General features: G+C 39.4%; 4 protein-coding genes across 4 annotated transcripts; 2 read left to right on the top strand and 2 right to left on the bottom strand.

Moving 5' to 3' along the window:
- Positions 1-1,769: 1,769 nt before the first annotated feature.
- LOC306879354 (histone H2A) lies at positions 1,770-2,156 on the bottom strand (the record flags this gene model as incomplete). The annotated part of the gene is made up of 1 exon (XM_079432211.1): positions 1,770-2,156. The coding sequence occupies one exon, from the start codon at positions 2,154-2,156 to the stop codon at positions 1,770-1,772; it is 387 nt and encodes a 128-aa protein (XP_079288337.1).
- Positions 2,157-3,407: 1,251 nt separating this feature from the next.
- On the bottom strand, positions 3,408-4,037 carry LOC306874326 (histone H1-like; the record flags this gene model as incomplete). Its single annotated transcript, XM_079424295.1, has 1 exon — positions 3,408-4,037. The coding sequence occupies one exon, from the start codon at positions 4,035-4,037 to the stop codon at positions 3,408-3,410; it is 630 nt and encodes a 209-aa protein (XP_079280421.1).
- A 3,041-nt stretch (positions 4,038-7,078) lies between these two features.
- On the top strand, positions 7,079-7,390 carry LOC306869567 (histone H4; the record flags this gene model as incomplete). The annotated part of the gene is made up of 1 exon (XM_079416325.1): positions 7,079-7,390. The coding sequence occupies one exon, from the start codon at positions 7,079-7,081 to the stop codon at positions 7,388-7,390; it is 312 nt and encodes a 103-aa protein (XP_079272451.1).
- A 1,528-nt stretch (positions 7,391-8,918) lies between these two features.
- On the top strand, positions 8,919-9,340 carry LOC306881629 (histone H2B 1/2-like; the record flags this gene model as incomplete). Its single annotated transcript, XM_079435802.1, has 1 exon — positions 8,919-9,340. One exon carries the CDS (start codon positions 8,919-8,921, stop codon positions 9,291-9,293), a length of 375 nt encoding a protein of 124 aa, XP_079291928.1. The 3' UTR covers positions 9,294-9,340.
- Between the last annotated feature and the right edge of the window lie 4,031 nt (positions 9,341-13,371).

The following is a 13,371-nucleotide window of genomic DNA, read 5'->3' as shown; positions in this document are numbered from 1 at the left end:
GCCTCTCCTCTCTTCCTGCAGACTCTGGGACCTTGATTTCCAAAGGAAATGCTAAATTTACTTTCATCAGAGAACATAACTTTGGACCACTCAGCAGCAGTCCAGTCAAGACGCTTCTGACGCTGTCTCTTGTTCAAGGTTGGTTTGACACAAGGAATGCGACAGCTGAAACCCATGTCTTGCATACGTCTGTGCGTGGTGGTTCTTGAAGCACTGACTCCAGCTGCAGTCCACTCTTTGTGAATCTCCCCCACATTTTTGAATGGGTTTTGTTTCACAATCCTCTCCAGGGTGCGGTTATCCCTATAGCTTGTACACTTTTTTCTACCACATCTTGTCCTTCCCTTCGCCTCTTTATTAATGTGTTTGGACACAGAGCTCTGTGAACAGCCAGCCTCTTTAGCAATGACCTTTTGTGTCTTGCCCTCCTTGTGCAAGGTGTCAATGGTCGTCTTTTGGACAACTGTCAAGTCAGCAGTATTCCCCGTGATTGTGTAGCCTACAGAACTAAACTGATACCCCTTTTCCACCAACGCAGTTCCAGTGCTGGTTCGGAGCCAGAGCCTAGTTTCAAATCGGTTCTTTGTTTTTCGACATCCAAAGCACCAGCTCCGAACCAGGAAAAGCGGTTCGTAAGTAGCACCAAAACATTGCTGGGCTAGAACTGCTTACCGTGACCAACAAGACGAACAGAAACTTGGACCGCCATATTTGAAATAGCAGCTAAACGCTAACACATTTGATTCTCCGTGTTTGGATGCCGATGTAGGTTCGCAAAGCCATGAACATCAATAGCAACGCAACGTCCGCCATTGCTGATAGTTTGTTTAGGCTTGTCCGGGATAGATTGGCGCTGCGCGGACCGGTCGGTGCGAGGCATATCGGGGTGCTGCGGGAGCGACTGGAAAGCAGACGGCTCTTTATGCTTTTGGATCGCTCTCGCGGTGCTTTAGTGTGCCGATTGATCTGCGTGGCGCTGATGCTTTGTACAGATGCCTGTTGTGGCGCGCTAGTGATCCGAAACATGAAACGTATTCAGTGACGTAAGACCTGGCACTGTATTGGCTCTCTAGCTTATGGAAAAGCAACCGGTTCTTAAAGGGCTCACCAGTCGACCCAACTAAGAACCGGCTATAGCACTGGCTCTGAATTAGCACCTGGAACTGCTTTGGTGGAAAAGGGGCGAGACCATTTAAAGGCTTTTGCAGGTGTTTTGAGTTAATTAGACTGTGGCACCAGGTGTCTTCAATATTGAACATTTTCACAATATTCTAATTTTCTGAGATACTGAATTTGGGACTTTCATTGGTTGTCAGTTATAATAATCAAAATTAAAGGAAATAAACATTTGAAATATATCAGTCCGTGTGTAATGAATGAATCTAATATACAAGTTTCACTTTCTGAATAGTATTACTGAAATAAATCAACTTCATGATATTCTAATTTTATGACCAGCTCCTGTATTTATACACAACTCTGGATTCTCGTGGTTATACCACATGAGACAATTATATATAAAATGTAAATATTATTTGTTTGTACTTGCAAAACATCTACATCAGTACATAAACCTACATATTGATTACATCAGCAATACACCATAAAAGTACAAGTTTGATGTTAGTTAATGAAGCCTATTAAATGAGTTTACAGCAGGTCTCTCCTGATAGAGAATGGAGGAAGAAAGAAAGGACAGCTCTCTCTATCAGATGAAGTGTGTGGCTCTGAAAAGAGCCTTTGTGTTGGAGAAGCAGGCCGGACTCGGGTTACTTGGCTTTGGCGGGTTTCTCGGTCTTCTTGGGCAGCAGCACGGCCTGGATGTTGGGCAGCACGCCGCCCTGAGCGATGGTCACTCCGCCCAGAAGTTTGTTCAGCTCCTCGTCGTTGCGCACAGCCAGCTGCAGGTGACGGGGAATGATGCGGGTCTTCTTGTTGTCCCTCGCGGCGTTTCCAGCCAGCTCCAGGATCTCAGCGGTCAGATACTCGAGCACAGCCGCCAGATAGACGGGAGCACCGGCACCGACGCGCTCTCCATAGTTACCTTTGCGGAGAAGCCTGTGAACACGACCTACGGGGAACTGCAGCCCTGCCCTGGACGACCGAGTCTTGGCCTTCGCTCTCGCTTTGCCGCCGGTTTTGCCTCTGCCGCTCATTATTAATTGATTAAACTACTATGTTCGATTAACAAACAGAAATAATAAAGCTGCGAGTCTCGCTGTTCTGTTTATAAAAGAGCGAGCCGGTCGCCCATTGGTTTAGAGCCTTGTAAGATTTTAAACCAATCACTGAACTTTTCTCTAACACTCACCGCCAAAGCCACGCCTCCACAGCTCGCGACCGATTGTGCTGCATTTAGATTAAACACATGACAGATAATATTAAAGAAAAAATATATTAAATTTAAAAATATATCAATGCAAAAAGCATCACTGCATATTGTTCTTAACCTACTTAATTTTGATTGGTGATCCATTAAAGCTGTTTATATTAATAAACATGAATAATTATTTTTTTCTAAATTAGATTATATTGAACTTTATTGTCATTATGAAGAGGGCAAGTGCAGAGCTAATTAAACGGTTATAATCTAAGCAGAAGCGCAAGAATAAAGTGTTTTATACACAGATCAGTGCAGTTAGTGAAGCTATAACTTACAGTATATACAGTGGAGTTACTACAATATTAAGCAGAGTATGAACAGAATATAAATAGGAGAGCTGTGTAGGGTTATATGTACAGTATGAACAGCAGCAACGAAGAACAGTGTAATAAATACAGCTGGTGTACAATAGTATTGTTAAACAATGTATAGTCTAAGCAAAATATCAGTAGTGCAATATATAGGAATAGTTTACTGTGCTTTTTACAGTAACAGCATTAGACAGTGTTCAGCTTTAACAATGTAGTCTGTGCAAAATATGACTGAGACCAATGCAGTAAGAGAGCAAGACAGATTGAACAAGTTAAAGCTGCAAATTAAATGCGGTCGGCATGTAAAACATTAGTTGAGCTCAATTCAGATAGTCTTATAATAATTGACTTACATTTGCATTTAGTCATTTAGCAGATAGTTGTATCCAAAGCGACCGATTGTGCCTCATTTAGACTAAACACATGACAGAAAATATTAAAGAAACTGTGATGGGGTGCTGGATAAAGTTTAAAACACATAGCAATGCACAAAACTTTAGTAAACATGTTTTTCAATATGTTTGTTAATAAACGTGAATATTGTTTTTTCTAAATGTAATTTAGTCAATCTGTAAAACATTGTGAGTCCAGGTAAACTCATATACAATCTTATAATAATTTACTTATAAAGAGTCTAAATGCAGGTGTTTTGCTCTTTCTCTGGAGTGAGTGGATGGCTCTGAAAAGAGCCTTTGGGGAATAAAACAGAAGATTTATTTCTTCTTGGGAGCTGCCTTTTTAGGCTTTGCAGCTTTAGGTTTAGCAGCTTTAGGTTTAGCCGTCTTGGGTTTGGCGGCCTTGGTCTTTTTGGGGCTCTTGGCTGCTTTCTTGGGCGCCGCTGGCTTCTTCGTCTTCTTGGGGCTCTTGGTCGCTTTCTTAGCGGCCGCGGCGGCGGGTTTCTTGGCCTTCTTGGGTGATTTCTTAGCGGCGGGCTTCTTTGCCGCTGCGCTCTTGGGCTTCTTGGCAGCAGTGGGTTTCTTGGCCGCGGGCTTCTTGGCTTTAGGAGCCGCTTTCTTGGCCGGTTTCTTCTTGGTCTCGGCTTGCTTCTTGCTGATCTTGAAGGAGCCGGAGGCGCCGGTCCCTTTGACCTGCAGCAGGGTGCCTTTAGTCACCAGGCTCTTGATGGCGATCTTGACGCGGGAGTTGTTCTTCTCCACGTCGTAGCCGCCGGCGGCGAGAGCTTTCTTCAGCGCGGCGAGAGACACGCCGCTCCTCTCCTTGGACGCGGACACGGCTTTGACGATCAGCTCACCGACGCCTGGACCTGCTTTCTTGGCTTTGGAGGCGGCCTTCTTCTTGGGCGCTTTGGCCGGCGGAGCTGCAGCTGGAGCGGTTTCTGCCATTTCTCGAAGCGGATTAATAGTCTTTCAAACACTGAGTTCAATGAGTGGCGCTCGAGCGGCGCTGCGCTCTTAAACAACACATGAGAACCTCATAGACTCAACCCGCCGCTCCGTGTCAGCGCGCCTCCGCGAGCCCCTCGCTTGTGTTTTCTTCTCTTATATTTAAGGACAAAACTCGAGTGATTAAATAGTTTAGCGCAGTAGAAACACAGTGAACACCAAGCAGAGATTCTCGGCTTTCTGTGGAGACTAAAATACTCGGCGAGGAAATGTTTGTTTTGCTCCGGTCAGATCAAACTCAAGGCGAGCATCAGCCCCGGAACACAGCCGCGTGTGAATCTAATGCCTTGTTGAACTGTAAAAGTTGATAACATATTAAAACCATCTTCTGTGTGTTTCAGTGATAGTTAGAAAGTGAATATAATGAAATGATCTTCAGTGAAGGACGTGTGCAGTGTTTCATACAGCTGCTGTTTTGGACGGCTTGAAGCACAAACATCTGGAGTCTTTGAGACTGTTTGAGACTCATGTCTTTCTTTCTTTAAATCTTAATTTATGTTCTGAAGATGAACGAAGGTCTTACGGGTTTGGAAGGACATGAGGGTAATTAATGACAGAATTTTCACTGTAGGGTGGAGTAACCCTTTAAGCTTCTTCCCCTACTCTTGCTGCCTCAGCTGCATCCCGTTTGATCCTGACCATGGCTTTCATCTGGGGAGGATTAATAAATACAAATCTACATTATACATCAAATAATTATTATATTGTATAACTGAGCAGCAGGCGCTCACACACACAGATATAGATCCGTGTTATTATATCATTAGGATGACTAATGTTTTTACTGAGCTGTATATTTTCTAACCCTAACCTCACACAACCGTCAAAACATATTTTATGCATTTCTTTCCCATTTTACATAATTTAGTATAACATTTACCTTGTTTTCCTTGTGTGGTCAATAAATTAGCTTTTTTTATTAATTTAAATTGAAATGGAACCAGGATGAATGCGTTACGAATCAAATGAAATCAGTCGTATCAACAGAAATAATCTTGGCACTACAGATGTGGCAAAGAGGAACACAAGTAACATTTAGATATATTTACAGACTAAGGCGTAGGAGGCGGCATGAATGCAGTTAAATTCATAATAACAATGTTATGAGATTGATGCTCTAAATATTACGTTTTGACATGAATATATATTAAATTATTTAAATAACTGTAAAATGTATTATATATTTAAATATGAAAGTAAAACCGCCAGTAGATGGCAGCAAGTCACTGGCTGTGTCCAAAACCCAAGAGGTCCTCGCTGCACGATGACGTAGCAGGATCAGATCCAATACTAGTGGATGTTTGCCGCGCATGCGCAGTATTGGATAGCTGTCATTACAGCTAGTTGTTACGACCCTGGTCTAGGGTCAGGGAAGACAACATAAATAAAGAAATCTGAAACCTGCGGTTACATTGTACTGGGGAATTTATTTTAGTATTTTTTTAGTCTCAGTTGTGGTATCTCTTCGGGACGGGTCAAAGCCAAAACAACAAACGAAGCATAGCACTAACTATACCCAGGGAGTCTAAATAACCTATCTAAGAAAAGAAAGAAACAAATGACATGATAGAGAGCGATTTCCTTTCTTTCTTCCTCCATTCTCTCTCATTAGAGACGTGCCATAAACACATATAATAGACTTCATTAACTAACATCAAACTTGTATCAGTTCTTTATGGTTTATTGCAGATGTAATCAATCAAAATGTATGTTTATGTACAGATGTATACATAGATGTTTTGTAAGTTCAATCAAATAATATTTATATTTTATCTATAATTGTCTCATGTGGCATAACCACGAGAATCCAGAGCTGTGTGTATATATACAATATACACACACACAAGTCATTTTATGGAAATGTCCATTTTTCTGTCCTTAGCCTTTACAGAAATATTACCCTCAAATCAATTTAGGGTTACAATTTCTTTGTATTTTAAAATTAAACGTTATTTGAAGAATTACATCTTGAGCCGTTAATGTGGTAATTTATTTTTTAATTAATTATATAAAACTCCAAGCGCCACAAAACTGCTCGTCTCCACAGCCATGCACTGAAGGAAAGTGCTTTATTTTGAGGTCAAAAACTGTTTTTTCTACAATTTAAAATACAATGTATTCATAGCTATCAAATATATAATGTTTATAGCATAAAAAATAATAACCTAATTGCTGAATAAATCTCATAAAATATATAAAAGTAGCGCTCCCCTGGAGTTGCGTCACCGGTGTTACCGTTTAACAAAAATAATTTATTTAGAAATAAAAATCACTAAACTTCCTCCTGTTTCCTGAAGATCTGTGAAGAAAAGGATCATAAGTCCACTGTCTCTTTTATCTCATGATTTCATATGAAGCTTTTAGTTGAAGTCACTGATATGACCTGCTTTATTGTTAGGGAACGGTAAAAAACTAGAATACAAATGAATTAAGCTTCTTAATTTAGTGAGTAAAGCATGATTGACAACATGTGGTTTGATATCTTCCTCATGAATAACTCCAGTGAAGATCAGTCTATCAGCTCTTATGTGTCTCTGCTGATTCAGTGTGTTTCTCTCTCACATTAAATCAATCAGCTCCTTATTTCTTGCATTTTCATCATTTATTCTGTAACTATGTTCTGAGAAACAATATTTCATAAAAGCCTTTAATATTGCCAAAGAAGGTAACACCAGTGACAAAAATATAACATTACATTTGTAAGATAGTTGTCCAGTTGCAGTGATTTTATACAAATTAAATTGTGATGTTATTTTGATGTGTTAGTGTAGAGTGTGTTTGATTGTAAAGTAATAAACACAACAAAGCATTTCGAGCGGGAAACACAAACAGCCCCGTTTGAAAACAAGCTGCTCAGTCATTGGCTAGTAGTCATGAGACGCGGAAGCTGGTTTCAGTTAGGTCCTGTAAGCAAATGTAAAAGTCTACTCTGAAGCGCTTATAACACATTAGTTTCTGACAGAACCAAAAGCATCTTAATCATGTCTGGAAGAGGTAAAGGCGGTAAAGGGCTCGGGAAAGGAGGCGCAAAGCGGCACCGGAAAGTGTTGCGGGATAACATCCAGGGAATCACCAAACCCGCCATTCGTCGTCTCGCGCGCCGCGGCGGCGTCAAGCGCATCTCCGGTCTGATCTACGAGGAGACCCGCGGGGTGTTGAAGGTGTTCCTGGAGAACGTTATCCGCGACGCCGTCACCTACACCGAGCACGCCAAGAGAAAGACCGTCACCGCCATGGACGTTGTATACGCGCTCAAACGACAGGGACGCACCTTGTACGGCTTCGGAGGATAAACGCCTTCAATCCGGAGAACAAACCCAACGGCTCTTTTCAGAGCCACACACACTCTCAGAGAAAGAGACCATGTTTACAGGATATTTAATAATATTACCATTCAAACAGCGCTTTATAGCAGTGCCTTCAGCTAGTGAAGGTCTTTTCATTAACATAGAAAGACAAAAATATTTCAGCATGCGTTGTGTGTATATATATATATATATATTAGTGATGGGCTATACCACTTATTTTATTTTCGATCCGATACCGATATTTTTTAAGCCCAGTATCGTCGATACCTTGACTAAACTGATCTTTTAAATTATTTAAAAAATATAATCTGTAATTATACTCACTTAATATTAGATGTTTTTTTTTTTTACATAGGCTTTTTTGTTTTTTGTTTACACTCAGAAATAAAATTAATTGTATTTCAGCCCTTTACTGGGGCAGTAACCTCAAAGGTGCACCTACCCTAAAAGGGAGCATATTAGTACCATACAAGTATGCATGCTTTAAGGGTAAATAACAAACATGCACCTTTGAGGGTACCTCATGAAAAATAAACATTGTGTTCCATAAGTACTAAAATTATTTTTTGATAAATTTGTGGTTACTGCAGTTTTACTACAAATAATGTGGTAAACTGTAATAAAACCATGGTTAATGTTTGTAAAAGGCTCCCAGGCTGCTGTACTTCTAAAGGTGAAACTTTACCATATTTTTTTATTAACAGCAATTACAGAACCTAACACAATCCATTTGAACTTTTAACAACCAGTTTAAATTAATGTACTTGCACAAACTAGCCTATTTAAAATAAATATTACATAAACCAAGTTTGGGGTTAGTAAGATTTTGTAATATTTTTTAAATAAACATCATGCTCACCAAGGTTGCACTTATTTGAACAAAAATACAGTAAAAAGAGCAATATTGTGAAATATAACCATAACCATTAAAATGACTATTTTCTATTTTAATATATTTTAAAATGTAATTTAAAATGCCTTTGTGATCAAAGCTAAATTTTCAGCATCATTACTCCAGTGTTCAGTGTCACATGATCCTTCAGAAATAATGATAATTTGCTGCTCAAGAAACATTTCTGATTATTGCTGCGTCATATTTGTGTGGAAACCGTGATGCATTTTTCAGAATTAATTTTATACATAGTAACAATGATATGTAATGTAATGATGTGGCAATGTTTTATAAAGATCTACTTATGCTTCTGATGCTTTTGGGATAGAATATATATATATAAAATATATAAAAATAGCGGGAAATGAAACAAAGGAAACATTGTCTGGTGGGGGGTGCCATTCAACCATGCAGCGGTGGGCGGAGCTATCATTTCACCGCCTGTGATTGGCCCTCACCCCGCTCGTGGTACTCGGAGTTGTCCAATCACAGTGGAGCTAATGGGTGTGGTCTGTGTAAAAACGCAATCAGAAGAATCCTCATCTTTGTGTAAATTAGCATAGGTTCGTGAATAAACGGCTCTGTCCGGCTCTTTCTCATCATTGACTCGTCAGCATCATCATGCCTGAACCAGCGAAGTCTGCGCCTAAGAAGGGCTCCAAGAAAGCCGTCACAAAGACCGCGGCGAAGGGAGGAAAGAAGCGCAGAAAGACCAGGAAGGAGAGCTACGCTATCTACATCTACAAGGTGATGAAGCAGGTTCATCCTGACACCGGGATCTCTTCCAAGGCGATGGGGATCATGAACTCTTTCGTCAACGACATCTTCGAGCGCATCGCCGGTGAAGCGTCTCGTCTCGCTCACTACAACAAGCGCTCCACCATCACTTCCAGAGAGATCCAGACCGCCGTGCGTCTGCTGCTGCCCGGGGAGCTGGCCAAACACGCCGTGTCTGAGGGCACCAAGGCCGTCACCAAGTACACCAGCTCCAAGTAGAGCAGCCCGACACTCTCACACCACAAAGGCTCTTTTAAGAGCCACCCATCTACTCCATGAAAGAGCTTCTAATGTGTATATTAAAATTAATTCAGCCTAATATTAACCAAATTATTTGCATGGTATTAAATGTTGCAAAAGTAATTTACTTTCTAAAATCTAGCAGCAAGTTTTGGGATTTTTTTTTTTTTTTTTTGAGACAGATTTCCAGGGTAGGAAGTGGTACGGTGGCCGAGAGAGCTCAATGTCTACAGCTTCAGAAAACGTGCAAATACAAAACGCACCAGCAAATCAAGAAAACATTTTCATCAGTTTGACAGCAGGTGGTGCAAATGCTCCCAATACAGCCAAACAAGTTTTATTTGCAGTGCATGTCTTTGTTTGGTTGTCGTGAGTATTTGCAGCATGTGCATTGTAAAATTGAGGAAGTTGCTTTCTTAATTTGCAGGTGTCTTTATTTTATTTTTTTTCAATTTGCAGCGCTTTGAGCTCTCTGCCACCGTGAAATGGAAAAACATCTGCCTGATGGTAACGATGAGCGCAATCGTGGCTGGTGTCTCTGACGGTCCTCTTTGCTTTCCTCACGTGTCCTGAGGGATGAAACATGCATTTAGAGTGTGGTAAATTAATAAAAAAAAAACATATCATATCTTTAATTTAGAATTGTTACCCTGGACTTACCATTGATTCTTGTTGGAGGTATGGGCCAAAAGAATCCCTCCACCACTGTCTTGCAGTTGTTCAGATGTGAAATCTGCTTTTATGGGCCGTAACATCTGAGCGGTCTCAGTAGAGCCGTTCATGAATGCAGTCTTCACAGCAGATATCTGATGGGTTCAGGCAGCAGTGCTTCATTTGGTGGCCATAGAATTGATATCTTCTGCATATCTGCAGCACGCACTTATAATAAATAGAACGTTATCATCTGTTGGTGTGAAAAATAAATAGTTAACATAGCTATTATATATCTTGTTCTTGGTGTGAACAGCTTTAAGTGATCTGATTTGGCCAAATTAACTGAAGAGCTGATTTGTCAGGTGACAAGTTAAACTAGCATTTCCAGACACGGAAAGAAAAGCAGACTCATGTGGACAGATATCATGTACTGTTAGAACGGGAAGAGACGGTTAAGGTACTGGTAATCTGTTAAGGTTAATAATAAAAAAATGGACTTAATATAAAGTTTGATATAAACCCCCTGACTACTTACAATGGGCACAATCTGCATGAGAGCCGAGGCAATGGCCAGTGACAGCAGCAGGAGTAAAAGTGGTAGTATTTTGTACGAGTACTCTACAATATTGCATGAATTTGCTGACTTGTTCAATTGTATGAATTATTACTACTTCAACATGACACTTTGTTGGGGTTCTTGCTGATGGGGCCGTGGGATAAGTGTGATAAGCAAAGTTTAAGAAACATCAAATGCTGTGTAAAATGTATCTGCAGTACAGTTCAGTCAAGCTGCTGAGACCAACACAGACGCACCACTGGAAGAGTTGGTCTTCTCCGTAAACACACAATACAGACAAAATCAGATCCCAGGACAGGCCCTCCTTTGCTCTTCCTTTCAGCTGAAACGCAGAGAAATACATGTTGAGACAGTGTGTTAAAAATTACCTGTGACCAAAATATTGTGTTATTATTAACACACAAAATAAGGATATTATATAACTAACAAAACCTGTGAAGGGTTGAGTCTTTGAAGGATGTGTTCAGCTTCTTCAGGATCAGCATCGGGAGCTTCGAGATCAAGTTCCTGCAGCTTTCTGTCAGAATCGGTCAAGATTATGAGATTTAAACATGTCTCGAAGCACAGAAAGAGAGCGAGAGCAGAACTATGTGTGAATGCATTATGGATTACAGTTCAGAAAAATAAGTGATGGCTTTAACAAGAGATGATTTCTTAAAAGAGCTGCTGGAGAATGAGATCTGACAGAACAGTTACTACGGTAAAAATATGGTAAACATGGTCATAACGCGATACTGGGTTGATTTGTAGTGCAGTCATCAGCCATGTCTAAAAGCTGAAGATGTCACAACATGATTTAAAACAGGTTTATTTATTTATTTCAAACGGCAGCAGGTCTATAATAGAAGTTAGCTAATGTCAATGCTAGGCTAATGTTAGCAGCTGTTCCACTAACTCATCTGAATGCATATGCTTCCATTTTAGCACAAGCCGTGCAACACAGAAACACCGAAATAATTAAAATAATGATCTCATTAAAAAGGAAAAGAGTGATACCCTTACCTGTTTGAAGGTTTTTTTTTTTTTGTTTGTTTTTTTTTATTTGAAGAATGCTTGAACATTACAAAAAAAAAATACATGTAAATCTGGATACACAAAATATAATAACAATCACAAACTAAAATATTATTTCAAAGGCGAAAAGTAAAATAAAATGAAATAAAATAAATTAAAAAAGTGTAGATTTTCTTCCTTTTTCCTTAGGACAAATTCAAAGAATGCAGCGGGGGAGCTATACCAAAAAAAAAAATTCCCATGAAATCCAACAACAAGTCATTATTTTTGTTATTAATTTGCATTAGAGACTTTTTAAGAGCATCCATTTCTAATAAAAATAGATTACAATTTGGTGTGCGTTTTGCAAATTTCTCTTTATGAATATAATATTTACCTTGCAAAATGTAAAAGTTAACGACATATTCAAACATTTTACTTTTGTGTGAATAAGTACAAATAACGTCTTTTAAAGATAGCATATAATTAACATTTCTTTGCAAAAATAAAAAAGCACTAACATCAGACCACAATCTAAGAGACAAATCACAATTATAAAACAAATGACACAAGCCTTCCTCATGCGTGTTACAGAAACGGCAAGTGTTGTCCATGAATTTAGACAGAGCTACTTTACATGGGTACATTTTGTGAAGTATTTTGAAATGCACCTCTTTAACTTTATTCAAAATACAAAATTTGTAAGGAATTGACCAGGTCGTTTTCCAATTAATATCAGAGATTTTTGCATTCCAAAAGAATTTCCCTCTAGGGGAGATTTTATGTTTTGATTGCAAAATTTGTCTAATATGTTTATTATTACAAGACGAAGAAAATATTTCAATACCATCAACTTTTAATTCTGGAAATATCCTTTCATTGCTTCCAAAAGAGAGGTGGTTATTTATTAGCTGTATCAACCCATTTGGAATAGCTTTAACCACTTGTTGAAATTCTTTAAATGGGATGGGAAAATTGTAAACATTCATAAAGTCTTCATAAGACAGAATGTTTCCACTCGCATAGAACATATCTATAACAAAATATATATTCCTTTCAATCCACCTGTGCAAAAATATCGACTTATTCCTAGAAGTAATGAGACAATTGTTCCATAGAAGCATTTTATGTGGAGAAAAGTTGTGATGGAAACAAATTTTCAAAGCCAATAATACTTGCTGGTGAAATTTGGATAATTTAATCGGTAACTTTTCTGGAAGAAAATTACACTTCAGAAGAAAAGGTAAGCCTCCATGTTTTTGAAAGATACATTGTAGAATAAAGAACCACATAGAATTATCATTTTTTAGACAATTTCTTAGCCATTTAAGTTTAAAAGTATTATTAATGTCAAAAAAGTCTATCATCTCTAAACCACCTTCTACTCTTTTGCCTGATATAATGTCCTTTTTTAACTGGTAAGGTTTATTCTTCCATATAAAGTCTAAGAAATTCTGGAAATATCTGGAAATATGGGGAAGTCGTGGCCTAATGGTTAGAGAGTCGGACTCGTAATCCAAAGGTTGCGGGTTCGAGTCTCGGGCCGGCAGGGATTGTAGGTGGGGGGAGTGAATGTCCAGCGCTCTCTCCACCCTCAATACCACGACTGAGGTGCCCTTGAGCAAGACACCAAACCCCCAACTGCTCCCTGGGCGCTGCAGCATAAATGCTGCCCACTGCTCCGGGTGTGTGTTCACGGTGTGTGTGTGTGAGTGTGAGTGTGAGTGTGAGTGTGTGTGTGTGTGTGTGTGTGTGTGTGTGTGTGTGTGTGTGTGAGAGTGTGTGTGTGTGTGTGTGTGTGTGTGAGTGCATTGATAAGAAAGATGTTTCAGA

Source organism: Barbus barbus (assembly GCF_936440315.1).
Source record: "Barbus barbus genome assembly, chromosome: 1".
NCBI classification, from domain to species: domain Eukaryota; kingdom Metazoa; phylum Chordata; class Actinopteri; order Cypriniformes; family Cyprinidae; genus Barbus; species Barbus barbus.
Note: the sequence above shows the minus strand (reverse complement) of the source record. Positions and strands in the feature narration are given on the sequence as shown.